General features: G+C 37.5%; 1 protein-coding gene across 3 annotated transcripts in view; it reads right to left on the reverse strand.

Annotated features, from left to right (window-relative positions):
• The window catches only part of man1a2 (mannosidase, alpha, class 1A, member 2), a 120,706-nt gene that overhangs the window by 96,141 nt on the left and 2,607 nt on the right, over positions 1–21,958 (reverse strand). For all 3 annotated transcript variants that reach the window (XM_048540541.2, XM_048540542.2, XM_048540540.2), the window contains exons 2-3: positions 6,126–6,381; positions 1,537–1,633 (exon numbers count right to left, since the gene is read on the reverse strand). In XM_048540541.2, coding sequence (XP_048396498.1) covers positions 1,537–1,633; positions 6,126–6,381 — 353 coding nt within the window. The remainder of the gene's footprint in view (positions 1–1,536; positions 1,634–6,125; positions 6,382–21,958) is intronic.

Here is a 21,958-nt window from a genome sequence, read left to right on the forward strand (position 1 = left end):
TCCGAGAAAAGAACCTTCCTCTGACATCTGTCTTAAATCTATCACCCCTCAATTTGTAGCTATGCCCCGTTGTACAAGACGACGTCATCATCCTCGGAAAAAGGCTCTCACTGTCCACCCTATATAACCCTCTGATCATCTTGTATGTCTCTATTAAATCCCCACTTAGCCTTCTCTCCAATGAGAACAGACCCAAGTCCTTCAGCCTTTCTTCATTGGGCCTGTGCTCCAGACCAGGCAATATCCTAGTAAATCTCCTCTGCACCTTTTCTAATGCTTCCACATCCTTCTTGTAATGGGGCAACCAGAACTGCACGCAATATTCCAAGTGAGGCCACACTAACATTTTGTACTGCCATACTGGGTCAAATCCTGCAATTATCATCCAACTTTGTGGTTAACTGTTATTGGAAAAAAAATCCAGATTGTGTATAAGCTCATACACTAAGTTATTAGCATTTGTGGAGTAAGCAAGAACTTGCACTTAACTTCCGATAGATTTTTTTTAATATGTTTAATGTTAGTAGATTGCTTTACTGTTTTACTTTTATATTTAAAAGCATAGTGGTAGCCTCTTTGTAGCCCACTTTATCGTAACTTCGAATCTTGCTTTATTATTGTGTATTAGAAGTAATGAAGAGTATGATTTTAAAAATTCCCCTTACGAGATCAACTGGAAAACTTTCCAATAATAGTGATCAACTGAAATGAAATAAAAAGGTATCTTTATCATATTTCACCATTGCCATAACTTGTGCTCCATTTTATTATAATTGCATTTTGTTTTAACTGGCCTTTGGTGTCAGAAGGCTTTATTAAATGCTTACTTTAGCTGTTTATGACATGTACTCCAACAATTGATGTAGATATTTGTCTAAAATTTTCTCATTAATTGATTTGAAATGAAATAAGGGAAAAAAAATGTATGAAGCCTACTCTACGAAGATGATAATGGTTAGGTATTTATGATCGGAAAGGCTCGTGGTTTTGCTGTGTTTCTGAAGCAATGTGTTGTAACAGTAATGGACTGAATTGTCAGTGTATGTCTGAAAGGTCAGAGTCCTGTTAAAGCAGGCACAACAAATTAGATGCGTAATAATGTGATTAACTACAGTTAAACAGTCTGTTTGATTATAGAAAAGTGCTGTGTAAATATCATTTGGTTGATTGGATGACATAGTGGCAACAGCCTGAGAGCTAAGCCAGAGGTCAAAGTTTATGCAAAACCAACAGACAAACTCTTTCCAGGGAAAACAAACAAGTCCTAATGAGGAACTACGATGGATGCCACATTTGTGATATTTATCAGTGATCAAATTGCTATGTCATAGTGGGAACACACATCGTTTTGTTTTATTCTCTCTGCAAAGATGTTTATTGGATGATGAATATTGCCAGCATTTGCATTTTGTAAATCACACTTTAATCAATCTTTACAGTGCTCAAATTGAAAGCAAATCCTCTTTTGTCTGTGCTACTAAAGGCAGAAGATAACACGTAATGCAGACAACAGACATTTCACACCAAGATACCTACCAAAAATATTGGTGGTATGTCCCTTCCTGGAGAGTGGTTTTAACTCATTGTGGCCCCATGCATACTGTCTGTAGTTGTCCCAAGCATGCTTCATCATCTGCAAAAGGGAAAGAAAAATCTTCAGATAATTTAACAAGCTTTCAGCAATCAAAATGAAGAACATGTAAAAATTCACTCCAACTATACAGGGCATTGGTGAAAACAGACACTACTATGTAGAGTATTGGTCTCCTTATTCAAGGAGGGAAATAGTTGCAATGAAAGAATTTCAGAGAAGGTTCACTAAAGTGTTTCCTGGGGGAAAGACTAGGGCATGGAGTGAATGCTCGCCTTGTCAGTAGCATACTCATCCCATAATGATAACAACGCTGGACTAGCAATTCAGACGCTCAGGCTAATGCTCTGGTGACACAGGTTTAAAAACTTATATTTTTAATTTTCAATAAATCTGGAATTGAAAGCTAATCTCATCAAATGGTGACTATGAAACTACCAACTGTTATAAAAATTCACATGATCACTAATACCTTTTTAGCAAAGGAAATATGTCATGCTTCTCAGGTCTGACCTACATACAACTCCAGATCCACAGTAATGTGGCTGACTCCTGATCACCACCTTTAAACTGGGTTTGCTCTGTTTATGGGTAATTAGGGCATGGAGTGTCAGTAGCATACTCATCCCATGAAAGCAAAATGAAACAAAAATTAAGATATTGCCTTTGAGGAAATGTTGAATTAGTTGGGCTATACACACTGGAATTCAGAAGAATGAGAGGTGTTTTTATTGAAACATACAAGACTCTGAGAGGGGGCTTAATATAGTAGATGCTAGGGGATGCTTACCCTCTTGGGGATATTTAAATTCATGGGTAGAGTTTGAAATAAGCAGCGTATCGTTTTTCCTCCTTACAAGAGGTTCACTAGTCTTTGGAATTCTCTTCCATGAGAATGAGAAAAATCAGTTCACTATTGAATTTAAGGACGAGTCAGACAGATCATTGATCTAAAATGCAGGGGTAAGTAGGGAGGTGGAGTCAAGATAAAAATCAGATTTGTCATAATCTCACAGAATGGCCCCTACCACTGCTCCTATTTCTTATAATCTCAATGGCATAGCACAATGATTTGCCCAAAAACTCACTTTCACAGATACACAACAACAAAACCGTGTGTGAATTAAAGATCATACTTTTAATTATACATGCAATTAGGCATCTATGCTTATCAGTCAGTCGTCCATCTAATGTAAACTACTTAGGAGCTGTCATTTAAAAATAAATCAATTGTCTGTTGGTGCCATTCCAGTATATCTACAGCCATAGTGCAAACACATGGTGCCCTTGGAGAATCTGGAGTGGGAATTTTATGCAAAGAAATGTGTTTAATGTTCCTTATTGCAGAAGTACTTCAAACTAGAAACTAAACTACCACTTTATTAATTTATTCTACTTAATTAGCTCTAAAATCTAAAATTGAACCCATGTTAATTACACAAATTTTTAATTAACTAAATATAAAACAAGGACGTTTTAGAGCGATCAGATTACAGCCTGCAGACATGCAGCAACTGCAATGAATGAGAGCTTGTGCATTCCTAGGCTGCATTTTCAGCCAGCACTTGCAACTCAAGAAATATTGATTCAAAGTTGGTGAGGTGGAATCTAAGCTGCAGGCATCACAGTGCATTAAGGAGAGGAGTTAGGTGGAGGCAGTGATATTCCTCAGATTAGATCATGGCTTACATTTAGCAAGCAGTCAGGTCTGAGTGAACCTGGCCATGATTCACAAAAGGAAAAGGGACTTGCAACAAAGTGGAGACTCAACATTTGCAACTTGCTCAGAGATATTTGGCATTTGCTACTGTTGTGGATGATAATAGAAATTGGAGGGAAGAAGGACATATTGACCACAGCTGGCATAATGTATTTCCAAGTCAGGATAAATAGTAAACCCCTCGAAAATGGCAGCATTCTAGTATAACTGAGGCCCGCACCTTTCTTAGCAATACAGGTCGCAGGTTTAAAACGTAGTCTGTCCAAATTGTAGTGAGTTACCGCAGCATACAAAATGCTGATTGGTAAAGCTGCTTTGCCTTATCTTCATCTTCTAGCCTGACAGACTACATCAATTCAAAGTATTCTTGGCATGTACCTTGTAGATGTTGGAAGTCTTTGGAGAATCGCAAATGATCCACTTCCCACAGAATACCCAGGCTTTGATCTGCAGCCACATTATTTACATGCATGGTCCCATTGAGTTTCTGGTCAGTTGGTCAATAGTAATTCCAAGGACCTTTGTGGTGCAGATTTCAATAATAACAAAGGCCAATCAATGTCAGGGAGACATGGTTAAACGCCCCTTTGTCAGATTTAACCACTGCTTAGCACTTACTTAGCAAGAAAGATCATGAATGATGTCTCAGTCTTACTGCACTTGAATGCAGGATATTTCATTATCTGAGAAAGTACAAATGCAACTCAACATTTGCAACTGTCAGCAAATATCCTGACTTTAATGTTAGAACAAGGGGAGATTATTAACAAAACAATTTAAGATGGTTGAGCTTTAGATGCAGCCTTGATTTACCCTGTTGCAATCTACTTAGATTGAGTTGCTTAGTCTCCACAACCATCACCTTTTGCGTTAAGCATAACTTCACTCAGGAGAGTAATCATTTTTTGATGCCCTTTGACTTGACCTTTGCCAAGGTTCCTTGACATCATACTTGTCAACTGCTTCCTTGATGTTGTGTGAATTCTTAATCTTATATCTTTGTTTATTTCCTTTTTTAAAAAGACTGGAATTGGATAATGCTGCACTAAACAGTGCAATAGCAAGCATTAATAAATTTAGCTTCACAGTCCTCCAATACCATAGAGAATGATTCAGAAATTAATGCCAACTTTAGTTCAACAGAATTTAGCCATCCAACTAAATCAAATGTTACACTTGACTGGAATGGCAGGTGCCAAACACAAGCAGTGCCAAAGTCTTATTTTAAAAAATAAGATGAATGAAGCATTCAGAATCAACTTGAATGCAGTGGTAACAGGTTAACATTGCTAGACGAGTAAATTGAGTCTGCTTTACCCTCCACCTGCAAACTTCTTTTTGAAACCAAAATTTTAGTAATCATATTTTGTCTTGAAGGAATGGGAGGGGGGTACAATATAATTAAGCATATATACTGGAGCTGACAAAATGTATGATATCTGTAACCACAACATTGAAAACAATATTTACTATTTAATGACCATGATATCTACATTGCATAAGACTAAAATATAAAAATTAAACTCTGCAAAGTAAACAGCTGCCTGCACATTGTTAAAATTTGATCAAGAGATTTTAGAATCTGAATGCTAACAATTTCGAACCTTGTTAAAAATAATACTTGAAGTGTAATTATTTTCAAATACTGCAAAAATTTATTCACATTACTGCGTGTGCTTCATATTGTAAACAGTGTCCAAATTAAATTGAAATTATTAAAGATGCTCAATCCATTTAAAAACTATTCCTTTAATTTTCAGCATGTGTGGGGAATACTTAAGGGAAATACCCACAAGAAAACTCTCACCATGTTTTATAAATAGAACATTTGGCAACAGTCTTGTCCAGGTTAAAATAAAATTCCTTGTTGTATGAGCTCCCTGTCCCTGGTCTTCGGATAGTGAGCATTATCACACTGTACAACAAGTCTACAATCTACAAAACAGTAATTATAACTAAACTAAACCAAACAATAGTAAACAAGAATCAAAGAGTATGTAGGTGTTTTCCCTTTGAAGGGCACCACCCCATTTTAATCTCAATATTTACAGCAACTTGCACTGGAAGTGGTCACAGAAATTAAAAAAAAGTTAGTCACCAGCTACAGTAAAATTCTGTCCCAATTTATTTTAGTGATGTTGGTTGAGGGATAAATATTGGCTGAACTGAACTTCTCTGCTGTTTAAATAATATCATGAAATACTTTATGTACAATTGAGGGAGGAAAAGGGACCATAGTTTAACATTTCCATCATTAAGAAGACATCAAGAAACTAGCTTCAAGACTGCAATAAAAGTAAAATACTGATTCTGAAGAGTCACACTGGGCTAGCAATTTTAACACTTTCCCTCTCCACAATTGCTGCCAGACTGAGTTTCTCCAGTACTTTCTCTTGTTATTTTGGTTTTCCTTCAGTACTGCATGAGGTTATGACTACTATTTGGCTCACGTCTCTGTGGCAGAATGGAAACTCATAACATTCTGACATGAGGATAACAGCACTTTCAATCATGCCACAACTGTCACTATTCACACAGCATTCAATACACTTAGGGCTCATGTAGTGAGGTGGCAGCGTCCCTGCTTCAGGGCCAGGAAGCCGGTGTTCAGACCCCACTTTCTGCACAGTAACATTCCTGAACAGAGGATTGGAAAATATCCATACTCTATTTGTGGACACTCAAGCAATATTCTTCAATGCAGTTTACTAACATCCTGAGGTAAAGATAAGAGATGTTACATGTTTAGAATAAAACTGATTTTAAAAACCTCGTTCTAATTTAAGAAATATACTATCCAGACTTCCCACATACCTCTTTAATCTTCTCTTGTTTCTCTCTCGTGTCTGGATCACCTGGGTCCCCATTATTGATTCCTACCAGTTTTGGGATAGGTACAACTGGCAGTTGTTTGCCTTCTCTTTTTTTCATATCTTGCATCACTCTGTTTTTTTCTGTCTGAATTTCAGCACGAATCTGATCTTTGGATTTTTTTAGTTTTTCCTTAGCCTCTTCCAGCGCCCTCTCATGATCTGCCCTAATCATTTTACGAAGCTGCTCCTCTTCATCTCTAGAGAATTTAGAGAAGATATTAGACAAATCTATCAATATGAAAACATAGGACAACAACAGTTTGCAACTAACTGCCACTTCAGAACTTAAATGATAAACTTAAACTCAAACTGCAATACTCAAAAGGCGAACAGTGTAAACAGTAAAGATATTTGTTGCAATTCTTAAGTTGAGATAATATGTTCACAAGAAACCAAAATTCAACTTTGTCTGAGGCTGTATACTTTACACAGAGTCCAAATTGACCTTCTGAAGAATATCCCACCCAGACTCATGCTCCACAAACCCCCAACCCACACTCCACCCAACCACCCACTTTCCCTATCCCTGTAACCCTGCATTTTCCCATGGCAAATCCACCTAGCCTGCTCATCCTTGGACATTATGATCAACTTAGCATGGCTAATCTCTCTAAACCTGCACATCTTTGGGCTGTGGGAAGAAACCAGAGCACGTAAAGGAAACCCACACAGACACGAGGAGAATGCGCAAACTCCACACAGTTGTTGAGGTTGGAATCAAACCCAGGTCCCTGCATTGTGAGGCAGCAAGGCTAACCAATCAGCAATCATATCATACATTAATAAATAAGAAATGTACAAATATACAAATGCAGAGACAGTTTTAAAAATAATAAAAAACTGAACATGCTAGAAATATTCATCCTGTCAGGAACCGTCTGTAAAAGAAAACAGTTAACATTTCAAATTGTTACTAGCTTCAAAGATATTAGCAACTTTATTTTTAAAATAAGATATAGGTGACATTTTTTTACAAATAAGGCCTTTCAGGGACAGCTGAAAATTTTACACTTTAAGATAAAAGACTGAAATTTATGCAAGCATACTTTAAATGACATTGCCCTTTTCTTTCTGTCTCAATTAAAAATACTTCATACTGTCATTTAAATAGATATCCAATTCTCCCAGAAACAAATCTAAAAAAGTGATTCTTAGCTCCAAAAGATTTACATGTGTTCTTTCCCTCTGTCTGATAACAGTCTGTCACAGTCTTTTCAATCTATTCAAGAGATCCCAACAACATTTGAGTAGTGAGCCACAACTTCCATGTCGCCTATTGCTACTCACTGTCTCACAATGCTGGCAGACTAACTACAGCTGAGTGTTTTCAGAAATATCTTGAAACATTCTCTCTCAATGTGCATCACCAAGGCAACCTGAATCACATGGGCCTTGTATCCAGATTGAAATGCTGATTGGCCAACGTTGAGACCATAACTTTTGTTTCTTTTCTTGGAAGCAATGAACAGTTTAAAGTACAAGCATTTACAATCAGACATTCTGAACACTGATGTCAGACTTTGGAATTCTGACAGTCTGCACACTAGTAGCACCCTAAACTTCTTAAGCTCTGAGCAAAGGTCACTAGACCTGAAGTAATAACTACTTTCTCTCCACAGATGTTACCAGACCTGCGGAATTTTTCAAGTAATTTCTGTTTTTGTTTCAGGTTCTCCTAAGTTGCTGCCACTGAATCAAATCACCCTCAGGTCTACTGCAGGACATTTTACTTCCAGTTAAAGTTGTAGGCTCAACTGTAACAAAGTCTTTTCATTAGAACTGAAAGAAAAGCACAGATATAACAGATATTTTGCAAGGGAATGGGAAGCAGAGAAAGAAAGGTGGGGAGGGGCAAAAAATGACCAAGTTAACAGTAACGTGGAAAGGGAGATTAGATGAAAGGACAAGGAACAAAAAGATAGGTACAGAAAACTAGGAAAAACAGAATCATTACCAGCATATGGTGCCTGAAAAAACTGTGTGCAGTGGTTTGCAGTTATGATCAGAATTTTAAGTTTGAGCTCATAAGGTGCAAAGCGCTTAACTAAAAACAAGATGTTAGTCCTAAAAATTCTATTGGTTGTTAATAGAATGACATACATGGCCAGCGTCAGACAAATCAGAGTGCAAATAGGGTAGGAATTAAATCAAGTGAATGGAAACTCGAGTCACATTTCATGGCCCAAACAACGTGCTTCAATAGGCAACCAAAACTGCAATCGATGTCCAGAAAGTAGAGGGGACCACACGGTCAGCAGCAAATAAAATGTACTGAACAAAAGCAGTGTTGCAATGGCTAGCTGATCCTTAGGGTTTTACACCAGTGGCCCCTCATTCTGGGCCACTACATCAGATCAAACATACTCGTACATCTCAGTCAAATAACCCCATACCATTCTACTTCAGCGGAAGAAAGCGCAGCCTGTTCAATCTTTCCCCATAAGACAATCCTTCTCATTCCAGGTATCAATCTAATAAATCTCCAAAACACCTCAAAAACATGTAAATTATTTTTTGGATAAGATGACCAAAATTACACACAGTATTTGAGATGTGTTCTCACTAATACCCTGTACACCTGAAACATAACATCCTTACATTTGAACAACTGAATGATTTTATTGTCACGTGTCTTAACAGAGAAAATACAGTAAAATACAGCAAAAAGCTTCCACAGTCACCATGATCCGGCACCACTTTGAATAGTTTCAGGATAACAATAAGAACAAAAAGATGTAACTTAAAGAGAGTCCATAACAGTTCGGCTAGTGCTTCACCGCCAAACCAACCAATGAAGTCACCACTCAAGCGCCATCTCTCATGCGTTGAATTCCTCTCAGTATAAGGATAGCATCTAATCAGCCTTCTGAGTTATATCCAAAATTTTTGAGACTCTCATATGAAGACACCTAAAGCTTTCTGAAATTCAGATTTTCACAGTCTCAGTTTAAGTGATACCTTGCCTTTTAATTTCTCTGCCTAACCAAACAAAATCACATTTTTCGCTATCTACTTTGCACAGTGCACAAACTGCTACGAGGTTGCTGATAAGGCCAAACTTCAAGCATATGAAACTGTAGGAATTCCAACTTGTATACTGACCAACAAAAGTAAGAACAGACTCCAGAGAACCCTCTGGCTGATTTCACAACTACGACATCGTGCAAAGGGAGCTCATTTGACTGTGCCATTTCAAATGTGAATTTAAGCACAGAATGGCATTCTTTAAGACAAGCATGATAATTTGTACACGCAGCTACAAATTCAACACAATAAATACATCATCTACCTAAGCAATTGCTGGCAATCTGGTTTTTCTCATATAAATGTAGATTAAAGCCACCCAAAATTAATGCCGTCCCTTTATCACAAGCACCTTCTTGTATGTTTTGTCCTACGTTGTGACTAGCATTCTGGAGTTGAAGACCACTCACAGTAATTTCTACTTTCTGCTGAAGTTATAACTATCTCCACTGGCATCAAAGCACTTGAAAAAGGTGACACAGAGGACTGCAGTACAACTGAAACAAACAATATTCGAGCTATCTTAGACTTTCATGAATTCCCAAAGCAATACCTTTTAAGATGGTGGCTTTGAGGGGAAACAAAGAAGTTGTTTTAATCCAAGAACAAAATCAGTCAGAAATGAGTAGTAGTAGATAGGAACTTGTTGGACCTCTGTTCAAGGAAAATAATCGAACGGACTTCAGGTTGTCTTGGCAGTAGATGTTCAGTAGCTTATCATCCACGGGGGATAGTTCTGGCTGTGAGACTGGAAACTAAAATGACAGAGGGTGTCAGAAACTAAAATATTGCTGGAGAAAGAAATGGACAGAAACACAAATACCCAAGATCGAAGGAAATCAATTCTGAATGCCTCATTCCTCTGTATCTACCAACTGACAAAGGTGCTGTCAACATCATCTGCACTTCAGTACCAACCTTGTATGCTAGCATTTTTGACAAATGTCAATTCTACAATCCTCTCGTTATCCAAACGGTGAAAAGTCATTAAACTAAAGGTGAATTCAGCACATATGGTACGGCAGCATTCAAGATGTAGGCATTGTCATCAATTTGATTGGGTTATCATGGAAAGATACAGTCGGTCTAGCATTTTCCATATGCACTAATCACAGCACAAATTGAGATCATGCTATGTTTTGTGGCTAGAAGACAGCTCGCTATGCATCAACATCTCTAGCACAAATACTAGCATATTACACTGGGGATCAAGAAACTGCTACGTACCAAAAGGCTGAGCAAGATATGTTAATATTGATCAAGCCTGAAAATTTCTAAACTTAATCATTTATCAAACAGCAACACATTTGACAAAGGCAGAACATGCAGAGATTGGTTTAAGATTTTCTCAGCTGTGATAACAAAGTTTTTTTAAAAAGTCCACCTGATACACACACAAACCCAGAACACTGCACAAATTAAAAGTAGCCAAAACAGCCAGACCTCAAACATGCATGACACAATCCTCTTTGTCCAACATCATGGGACTCGTATTTCATTAAGTAGCCTACTGAGCGTTGACACAAGCAAAAACCTTCTGAAAATCCAGACATATTAAAGCCAACGCTTCCCCTTTATCTTTCCTTCTTGTTACCTTCTCAAGGAATTTGAGTAAACTTGACAAGCATGGTTTCCCTTTTATGAAGCCATGCTGGCTTTTTTTGATCATATGATGTAGTTTTAAATGCACTACTAATACATTCTTTATGATAGACAGTAACATTTTCCAAATAACCTGTTAATCCAACTAGCCTTGAGCTACCACTTTCTGTCTCCTTCCTTTTTTAAAGGTAAGATGTTATACAGATAGTTTTCCAACACTCAGATTTTTCCAGAACCTAAAGAATTCCTAGAAGCTCAGCAATCCATCCATTCTCATTGTAGTTACTTTCTTTAATATTTTTGGAGACTTATTGGTCTTTAGCTCTATTAGTTATCCTAGCACTTTTTTCCTTAGTGATCGTTATTGTAGCTATTTCCAAGCCTCCTGTTGTCCCACGATTATTTTGTAACATTGAAATGCAATGAGTCTCTTCTGTTGTGAAGATTGAAGCCAAGTACTTAGTCAACTCCTCCATCATTTCTGATTGCTGTAAGGTGTCAAAGATTGGGTATTAAACACTGAGGTGTATAGAACATTTAAGGTAGGTAGGTATCGGTGGGTGGCATTTTAAATTATGGATAGCATTTGTGCAATAGTTGGAAACAATGTTGGTTCAGGAGATCACAATGTAATAATGCCTTGGGTCGAGAAGCAGAATAGTAGGGGAAAGAAGTCAGCAGTGGGAATGGTCTCCAGGCATCCCCCAACAGCAGTGGGTCAAAGTATATAAGAAACCATATCAGGAACTTGTGATAAGGAACAACAATAATCATGGATGACTTTTAATTACACAATCTGCAAAATCATACTAACAGTGCCAACCTGGATGAGGAATCCAAAGAATGCATTTGAGATAATTTATTGGAGTAGCATATTACAGGTCACACAGGGAGCTTCTTTTCTTGAACCTGGTATTGTACAATGTAATAGGATTTATTAATGATCGTAGAGCAAAGGTAGCCCTGGGCGGCAGCGACCACAGTATGATTTTGAATTATATATCCAAGAATATAAAAGTATAAAATACTAATCTTTGCCCCTTTTTTTGAGTCTATCATGTGGGCAAAAAAGAACTCGACTAGCTGAAATGAAATGGAATACTAGACCCGGGTATGGACCAATACATCATGACAGACAGTAAAAGGGAAAGTTTTAGAGTACTCAGATTATCTGTTTTCCTACTATACTTTTTATTTATAGAATAGTTTGACAGAGTTCTAAAAGCATCATGTTCTGGATCTAACTAGACAGCAGGTTATATTAGACTTCATCCGAGTAGAATTGGCTATTGAACTAGTCGTTGCTAGTTGTTAGTTTTGATGTTAGTTTTCCAAAATTTCCTTGATTCAAGAAAGGTTCCAGCAAACTGGAAAGTGCAGATAAAATACCTCTAAAACAGAAAGCAAAAGGCCATTTAACTTGATATCTGTTGCAGAAAGGCACCAGAACTAATTCGTGCAGACTTAGAAAAACACAAAGCAAATCAGGATGAATCAGCATGGTTTTGTCAAAGAGGAATTGTGTTTCACCGATTTATTGGGGTTCTCTGAGTAACATGTGCAGTAGATAAAGGGAAGTCAGTGAATGCGCTGTACTTGGATTTCTGCGAAGCATTTGATAAAGTGCCACATTAAAAGTTATTATGGAAAGCAAAAGCTCATGATGTAGGGAACAGATGACACCAAAATAGATAAGAACTTATACAAAGAATAAGACATAAGGAAGTTACAGACTCAACAGTGAATTGTTGACTAAAACTCTGGCAGATGGAGTATAATAATGTAGAAAAATGTGAAGTTGTTCTCCTTGGCAGGAAGGCAGACAGGAATATTACTTAAATGGAGAACGATTGCAGAATTTGGAGATGCAGAGGTATTTAGATGCATTGCAATTATACCATTCAATTAAGGAAGCTCATGGGATGCTATTCTTTATTATATGAAGAAATTAACACAAAAGAAAGCATGTTATGCTCCAACTATACACACCACTGGGGAGACTAATTCCTGAATACTGTCTACATTTGGTGTCCTTATTTAAGGGAGAGTAAAATGCATTGAAGGCATTTACAACAAGATTCACTAGATTGATACTTGGAATGAGATGGTGAGGAGGAAAAATTGTACAGGCTGGATTTTTTTCCCCATTAGAATTAGAAGGCAGAAGGATGATTTGTTTTAACTATAGAATATCTTGAATGGTTGTGACAAGGTAACTTGGAAAAGATGTTTAGCCATGTTTGAGTCCAGAACTGGGGGAGTAGGGTGCAGTTTAAAACTTAGATCTTTGGAACATTCGGCTCAAAGTGGAGGAGTCAGTTGGATGAGGCAAATATTTGAAAGAAAGAGGGGAGATTAGTTCCCTGTTTATCAAGACTCTAAGATTCCCAGTGACGGAACATGGAATTTGAAACACAAACAAGATCAACCATTATCTTACTGAATGGTGCAGCAGATTCGAGAAGCCAAATGATCCAACTCTGCTCCTATTTCATGCCTTTGTGCGCATAAAACTGCTGCTCACCAATTCATCCCATTCAGCCACTGATGAAAAGCGCACCATTTGAAGCTACCACCACCCCAACAAGCTTCATCTGCCACCCATTCACACAATCTCATGTATATGGAAAGATGTCAACGAGTCAGAATTAATTATAACACACATTACTAATATCACTATAAATCAGACCTATCCATGTTTTGTTCTATATTCACTAAGGATGCAATTAATATTCAAACTTCATGTTATATTACTTTTTTTTAACAAAATGGATGGTGGGGAATGGAACAAAGTTATGGATAGTTCAACAGAGCTGAATTAATAGAAACAGTCACAATGTAGTAGTTCTTTTCACATTTTAGTTGAGGTACAAAATTTTCAAAGTTTACAAGTGACTGATCGTCACCAGGAGAAACCAAAACATGAAATGGCTGAAGACACAGATAATGCGATGTTGAAAGCCAAAACAAGCAACTCCAACTAGAAGAAAGTTGAAAAACAGATTTTCATACATGACAATATTTAGCTATTCTGAGTTTTATTTAAAATAGTTAATCCAGCACACAGTCCTTTGCATAATCTTTCTTGATTTCTTATAAAATAATAAAATATGAATATTTTAAGAACTGCTATCGTTTAAAATAATCAACAACTTTTCTGATTAATTACTCAACTCATTTCATCCCAACATAATAGGTAGCTTTGCCATTTTTGATAACTTTTCCAAGAAAAAGTTAAAGCGCAATTAAGGCAGAACATATGAGAAGTTAAGTATTTATGGCAAGAGATGCCATATTTCTCAAAACAAACTTCGGAAATGGAGAAGATATGGGAATTTTAGTAAAGTTGACGAAGTCAAAGATGTCAACTAAGGAAAGAAAATCCACACTGGAGCCATAAAGAAACTAGTTGTCAGGTACACATGAGCAATCCAAAGGAACAAGAGATTTGGGTATAATTGAAAGAGCATTCAGAAATGCTGATCGAGTGGATTTCTACACACACTATTCGAAGGCAATTGCTAAACACAGATAGAGTCAAGCAAAATTCCTAGAAGGAAAAATAATCTATATAGAGGCGTGTGTAAAAGGCAAACGGTGGTTTAATTAGCATTGTATATAGTTTTAAAATTATTTTACTATGCCTCCCAATCTTTCAAAGGTATCCAACCCTTCAACTCCTCTTTTTCAATATTTATCCCGTCCAATATAATACATTCATACTCATTAACCGGGTTAGTTGTGCTTGGTTGGCTCGCCGAGCTGGTTTGTTACTCCACAGACGTTTCATTATCCTGCTGGGTAACATCATCAATGCAGCCTTCGATGAAGTGCCATCGTGTTTTCCCATCTCTTATTTAAACACTGGTGTCAGTTGAGCTGGAAGACCTCACTTCCGGTTTTCCTTCGCAATGGAGTGTATATGGGGTATTTCTCAATGTGTTTGTTGATGGCTTTCTTCAGGGAATACCGGGCTTCCAGGAATTGGTGTGCTTGTCTTTGCTTTGCTTGTCCCAGACAAAACAGTGGTTCGCCTTATCCACGTGGATAGAGCTGAGTGAGTATTGGTCGTGTCTTTTAGTAGCTAATTGATGTTTGTGTACTCTTGTTGTTAATGTCCTTCTTGTTTGTTCAATGCAGTGTTTGTCACAGTTTCTGCAGAGAATCTTCTATATGGCATGGATCCTGTCCATAATGGGTCTTTGGTTCAGGTGAGCAGTTGTCATAGGGTTGATGTGGATTTGTATGCTACTCTGATGCCCAGTGGTAATAGGAGTCTTGTGGTCAGATCAGATGTGTTCCTGTTCTGAGGTAGTGTGATGAATGTGTCGGGGCGTGTAGTGTCTTCCTGGTGTTGTTGGTGTAGCAGGCATCTTCTGACCCAGTTTTTCAAGCATCCATTGTCTCTGAATACCTGGTGTAGCTCTGTGCTGCTGCAGTGTGTTGTTGCCCATTTAAAAAATGTCCTCAACAAGTACATTTGTGTGTGTTAAGGTGGTTGCTGTCGAAATTCAGTACTTGGTCAGTGTATGTGGCTTACTTGTGTACCTTTGTTAGGAATTCCCCATTTGGCCTGCGCTGTACCATGGCATCTAGGAATGGGAGCTGTTTGTTCTGCTCCTCTTCTCTGGTGGATCTGATTCCAGGGAGGGTGTTGTTCATTAGATCATGCGTCTCCTCCAGTTTGGTCTGTTTGATAATAAGGAAGGTGTTGTCTAAGTAACGTATCCATAGTTTTGGTTGGAATAGCAGAAGGGTCATATTTTCAAGTCTCTGCATTACCGTTTCAGCTATTAGTCCGGAGACAGGTTAGTTGTGGTTGGTTGGCTCGCCGAGCTGGTTTCTTATTCTGCAGACGTTTCATTACCCTGCTGGGTAACATCAGCACAGCCTCAGATGAAGATGTTTTCCCATCTGTTACTTAAACTCTGTCGTCAGTTGAGCTGGCTTACCTCACTTCCGGTTTCCCTTTGCAAGGGAGTATATATGGGGGTCGATCTCAACACGTTTGTTATGGCTTTCTGTGTGGAGTACCAGGCTTCCAGGAATTTGTGTGCTTGTCTCCGCTTTGCTTGTCCCAACATCTCAGTACTGTCCCAGTCGAAATGTGCGTCCCATTAATCTGTTCATACCATGGGATCACCTACCTCCAGATAGAGACATAGAGATCAACCCCATATACACTCTGTTGCGAAGGAAAATTGGAGGGGTGGTAATCCAGCTCAACGGACAGAGTTTAAGTAACTGGCGGGAAAACATAACAATGCTTCATCAGACGCTGCACTAATGATGTTACCCAGCAGGGTAACGAAACATCTGCAGAATAACAAACCAGCTCGGCGAGCCAACCAACCACAACATCTACAACCAAAGTCACTCTAAAACCTTAGTTACGAGGTCAGTACAGTTGCAACGATCTACTCCAACATCAGACTTATACATGTTATAAATATGAACAGCATTAGTTCAGGTGCTTCACACTGGCAGAATTACCATGAGATACCACAAAAACAGACAGACAGCTGCGATCAGATCTGATGGTTATTTCAGAAGCAATGATACGTACGTAGATAGAAAAACAAAAGCAGTCGGAAAATTTTTTGTACAATTAGGTAATCATAATTGAAGTTAGAACATTGACAACAACCAAATAATGCCAAGAAGGAAATTATGGTAGCACAATACTGTCATATCATAATGCACTGATACCAATGAAATTAATCACTATTGTTGAATTGTTTCCAGCTAAAATTGGGGAACAATTAAATGCACTTGATATTTGGTATTTTTGAAGTTCAAAAGGGTCTATCCAATAAATATTCCACAATAATCAAAGGATAACAATGCTTCAAACCCTACCAAAAGAGTCAAAAACATAATGGCCAAATAAAGTTCAAGTAACAAAGTTCCAAGGGTTAAAGCAATCATTTTCAAAAGCACATTGACAACTGAAGCTCAAGTAATTTATTATGACCTTATCATGTATCACTTTATATTATCTTGGAAACTAAAAGGTACACAATTTGTACTGACTACTACTATTTGAATCTCATCCGGCATATTGACAGGATCAAATCACAAAGATAAACAACATGAAGGCTCACTGTGCTGCAGGAGTAAATCAGATGGCAATTTCCAGCAGTTGTGATTAACATCATTCATGAATGCATCCCTCGATATCCTTTACAATATAAAGCAAACTGCCTCTTCTAATATTTGAACACTATAAAGTCTTTTACTTCAAATTGCTCATGTTTTCCACTAATAGCCTGATCAACAGATTCTATTTTCACTGGAAGATTTCAGTTTTCGACAAGCAAAATGATACATCCCAAGGCTGAATCAAACCTTACTTAATAATAGTGCAATAAAACACCTTCCTACATTATTAATAATGAGGTTAATATTTAAAGATTCTGCACTTTTTTTAAAAAAGACAGCCTCATTCTAGTTCAGTGTTGATCTGTCAGTATTGGTAAGAGTTTCAATTATTATTCTTTTCATTTTTGAATATTCAGAACTGAAGGAAAATAAATCTCCTTTCCTTCATATTTTCCATCAATGTCTTCAGAATTTCAGAAATGTTATTTCTATCTGGCCCACTGTTGAAATTATTTAGCCAAAAGTGCTATCATTCTGTAACAGCTTTGTTAATTTTCAAAGATCCTCTAATCCCAAAGGACATGAGGTAACTACAATTGGAAGTGGATATATCCATGTTTTTTCTCACTTTGAGCTCCTGAGATGGACATACATGAAATTACATTTCTGAAGCATATGCTAAATTCTGAGTTCTGTTTAAGATGACCCCTCTACACTACAATGAACATAACTTTTTAAATTAGAAAATAAAAAAAGGGGCCAGGACACACATCTTTAATTTTGCACCAATGAGAAATTGTTTCAGCAATAAGACAAACATTGGCAGAAAAATATTGAAGAGACTATGTTTTGATTTTTTTATCATGACCACTTACTCCTTAGCAAAATTTGTTCACCTGAGTCTGGCTCTGTTGCCCTATTGGCGCCCCAATTCCTACAGCTGCAACCAACATTTCACAAGTGCAAAAAAGTGTGTTTAGTTATTTGTCACAGCTGAATTTGATTTCTAATGCTAATTACAAAATTCTAATTTAACATGAGTATCAATAATAGCTATTTTGGAGTCTTACTGATAACAGGAAACTTATTTCAACTGGTAAACCAGACAACTGACAAAATGCAGAACTGAAGTAGAAAGCATTCTGACATTGAGAACACAACTGATTGTCTTTTTCTTTAGAGGAAAAACAGGGTGAATGTTCAAGAAAAACTTTTAATGTTAGAGATTAGAACACATTTTGCTTCACGATCAGAAAGAGAAAACATTAATATCACTGTGGACCTGAATCCAGGCAGATAAACGTTCAGGGTAATAACTAAATGCATCGGTTTTTCTTTCTCCACCAAACCCCCTCCCACCCCAACCACACACACTTCCCCAAAACTTTTACAGTCCCTCAATTATATGCCCTACGACAACTTTTTGGAACAGGTCACCGGAGTTACAATATGCTCGCCAATATTTTACCAAAGAAAATTTAAAGTGACCACCTTAAAGACAGATGATACTTGAGTAACACTGCAGTATTACCTAGAATTTTACATGTTCTACATGGAACTTGTTCAAGATAGAATCTACACAATTCATCCATAGCTCTATTACCTAAAAAAACATTTCAGCATTTCTCATTTTTGGAATGAAGTTAATAATCCAACTTTTAAGTAACTTGTGTGTTTGTTGATTCAGAATTTTGCACTAAGTTCTAGGGCTAAAGAAAACTGAAAGAGATCTAATTTTCCCAAGATAAAAGAACAATCAAGTGTGACTAAAAGAGCCTGGAGCCAAAATATAAATCCTGCATATAAATCTTTCAATAGTTGTACCAAATAGGGAACCCTACATTTACAAATCTGTAAATATAGATTAGGGTTCTCTGGCTAAAAACAACTTATTAATACACAAAGTAGCCACTTCTCCTTTAAGAAACATGCAATGCAACTGGCTTGCTGTGACCAATGTATCAAGGCTTTGAGCACGAGCTCACTGAAAACAGAGGATAGGAGTTACTGCAGTGGAGCCACGTCACTCAAAACAAAAGTAGGTTAAGGATGAAACAATGACCATGTATAATGATGATTCTTATGCCATAAAATTCAACTCACAGAAGATAGTTCAAGAGTTTAGTTCTCTCAAAAAAGCAATGTTAAAGGTCAAAATTTACTTGCTGACATTAGATTTTTGAATAAAATGATCTCAAGGAGGACAAAAGTGAAATATAATCCTTTTGCTCTGATGGCAATATTGTCACAAGCCGGTTCGTTAGTTCACAGACATTTCATTACCCCACTGGGCAACATCATCAGTGCAGCCTCCAGTGAAGCACTATTATGTTTTCCCACCTGGTATTTAAAATCTGGGGTCCACTGGATTTGATTACCTCATTTCCAGTATTTTTTCCTCAGTGTTGTATATACAGAGTCCAATCCTACGTGTTTATTGGTGGCCTTCTCGATGGAGACCCAGGCCTCGAGAAATTCCCGTGCTTGTCTCTGTTTGGCCTGTCCTAGGATTCTGATGTTATCCCAATCAAACTGGTGGCTCTTGTTATCCGTGTGACTACAGACGAGTGAATATTGATTTTTTTTTGTTGACAGTTGATGTTCACCACATATATCACAATCCAGTATATATCCACAGTTCTATTTGGGAGGGAGAATGGTGGATAACTTGGCAGTTGTATTCCATTACACCTACTGGCCCAGTATACTTGAGTGGCAGAGATTGTAGATTTGGAAGGGGCTGTAGTGAATCTTGTGAATGATACAGAATATCACAACAATGGTGAAAGGAATGAATGTTTAAGATGACTGATGCATTCTCAAACACAGAAGCTGCTCTGTCTTAGAAAATGTCAAGCTTCTAAACTGTAGGTGGAGCAACATTCTTTTAGACAAAACACACAATATGTAATCATACACCCGATGTGTATCTTCCAAATGATGGCCAACCTTTGGTGAGCTCTTCACTGTGAAATCCCAACTTCTGACACGTTCTTATAAGATTATATATGTGGTTGGTTAAGGTAAGTCGGGAATGCAAATTGTGTGTTAGCTTTCATTATAAAAGGTGTTGCAATATAAGGTAAGGTCTTGCTGCCATTGTATAAGAGTATTAGCGAGGCCACACTTGACAGAACGTATGTATAGTTTAGTATTTTTATCCACGGATATACCTGTCTTAGAGGGCTTGCAAAAGAAGGTTCACTAGTTTGTCAGCTAGGATGACAGGACTGTTCTGTGAACAGAGTGAGTAGAATGGATCTACGTTCCCTAGTATTTAGAAAAACATGCAAATTTCTTAAAACATATTGATACAGTAGGAACTTAGAAGCTATTTTTCATGACAAGTCAAATACAACAGTCACCTCAGGATAATAGGATTAGGGTAGTGTATTGGCATCAATACAAAACTAGTCAGCAGACAGGAGACAAAGATCAGATATAAACAGTGTGTTTCCATGTGGCAGGTAGAGACAAATCGGGTAGGTTTCAACATTCTACAAACTCTGAAACAGTTCTTATAGACTGTATGGTGGCTAATGTAAGGAGGTAGGAGAAAAAAATGGAATTACAAATTGGTCAGTCTGCTATTAGTAGATTAAATGCTGAAGTCCATCGTGCAAGTTTAACAACAGAGGTCTTGGAAAACAGTGACAGGGTTGGATCGAATCAGCATGGCTTTAGAAAAAGGAAATCATGCTTGACAATTTTGTTGGAATTTGGAGGATGTAACTATTACAGTTGATAAAAGGGAACCACTGGATGGGCTTTGCTTGAACTTTCGGAAGGTATTCGGTAAAGGTCCCATACAAGAGATTAGCAGGTAAAATTAAAGCACATGGCTTTGGGGACATCATACTGACATGGACAGAGAACTAGCTGGAAGTCCAGAAACAACAAATAGAAATAAATGGTCAGTCTCAGGCAGCCAGTGACCAGTTGGGTACAGCAGGGATTAGTGCTTGGACTCCAGCTACACTCCATATATATTAATGTTTTAGATGAGGGAGATGTAATATAAATAACCAAATGCAATATCCCCACACTTGCTGCTCACACAAAGCTGGCTGGGAGGGTGAACAGTGAGGGGGTGCAGAGATGCTCCAGAGTGGTTTGGACAAGTTGAGTGAGTAGGCATAAGCACAGCAGATGAAGTATACTCTGGATAAATGTGAAGTTAACAACTTTAGTAGCAAAAACAGCAGTTATTTTCTGAATGTTGATCAATTGAAAAAGGACGGATTGCAATGAGACTTGTATGTCTTTGCATACCAGTCACTGATAGCAAGCATGAAGGCAATGAAGACAGTGAAGGGAAATAGTATATTGGCTTTCACAGCATGAAGATTTGAGCACATAATTTAAGCATACACATCAGTGCAGTACGAAATATGTGTTAAGTGATCAGAGTGCTATTTAAGACAACAAATAGAACTGAGGGCTATCTGCATTAAAAATAATTCCATGTCACTTTTTGAGAGGACAGTCCTTCTAGGATCTTGTAAACATCCATCCTGAAACACAACGTCATCAAGAGAAATCATGCAGTCATCCATCTCATTGCTGTTTGTGGAGTTCAGCTACATACAAACTGGCACCATATTTTTCAACAAAAATCAAGAATGATTCTACTTTAAAATACAATTGAATGACTATAAATTAATGAGACAACCTATAGATATGAATAGCACCATACAAAACAAATTCTTAAGCAGCAAGAGTTATTTTTTCCAACAAGGTGTTTAACAATCAAATGTTTTCTACATTATAAAAAAGGCACCAAGAGGTAAAACATGGAAAAACTGTTGCTGTTTTCTGAATGAATTAACAATTCTGTGATTATAACCATACATTGTACAGTGAATTGATCAATATAGTTTACAGAAACACTGAATGGACAGTCAGATGCTTTTCACTGCAAGGAAGATCAAAAAGAATCACAGGAAGAATTCTATTGTTAAAGTAATGAAACTCATGGCAGATGATACTCCTTCATATGTAACACGCAGGTAGAACTACTCACTTTCAGGATCAGTGGCTCACGAT

Source organism: Stegostoma tigrinum, chromosome 12 (assembly GCF_030684315.1).
Source record: "Stegostoma tigrinum isolate sSteTig4 chromosome 12, sSteTig4.hap1, whole genome shotgun sequence".
Lineage (NCBI taxonomy): Eukaryota > Metazoa > Chordata > Chondrichthyes > Orectolobiformes > Stegostomatidae > Stegostoma > Stegostoma tigrinum.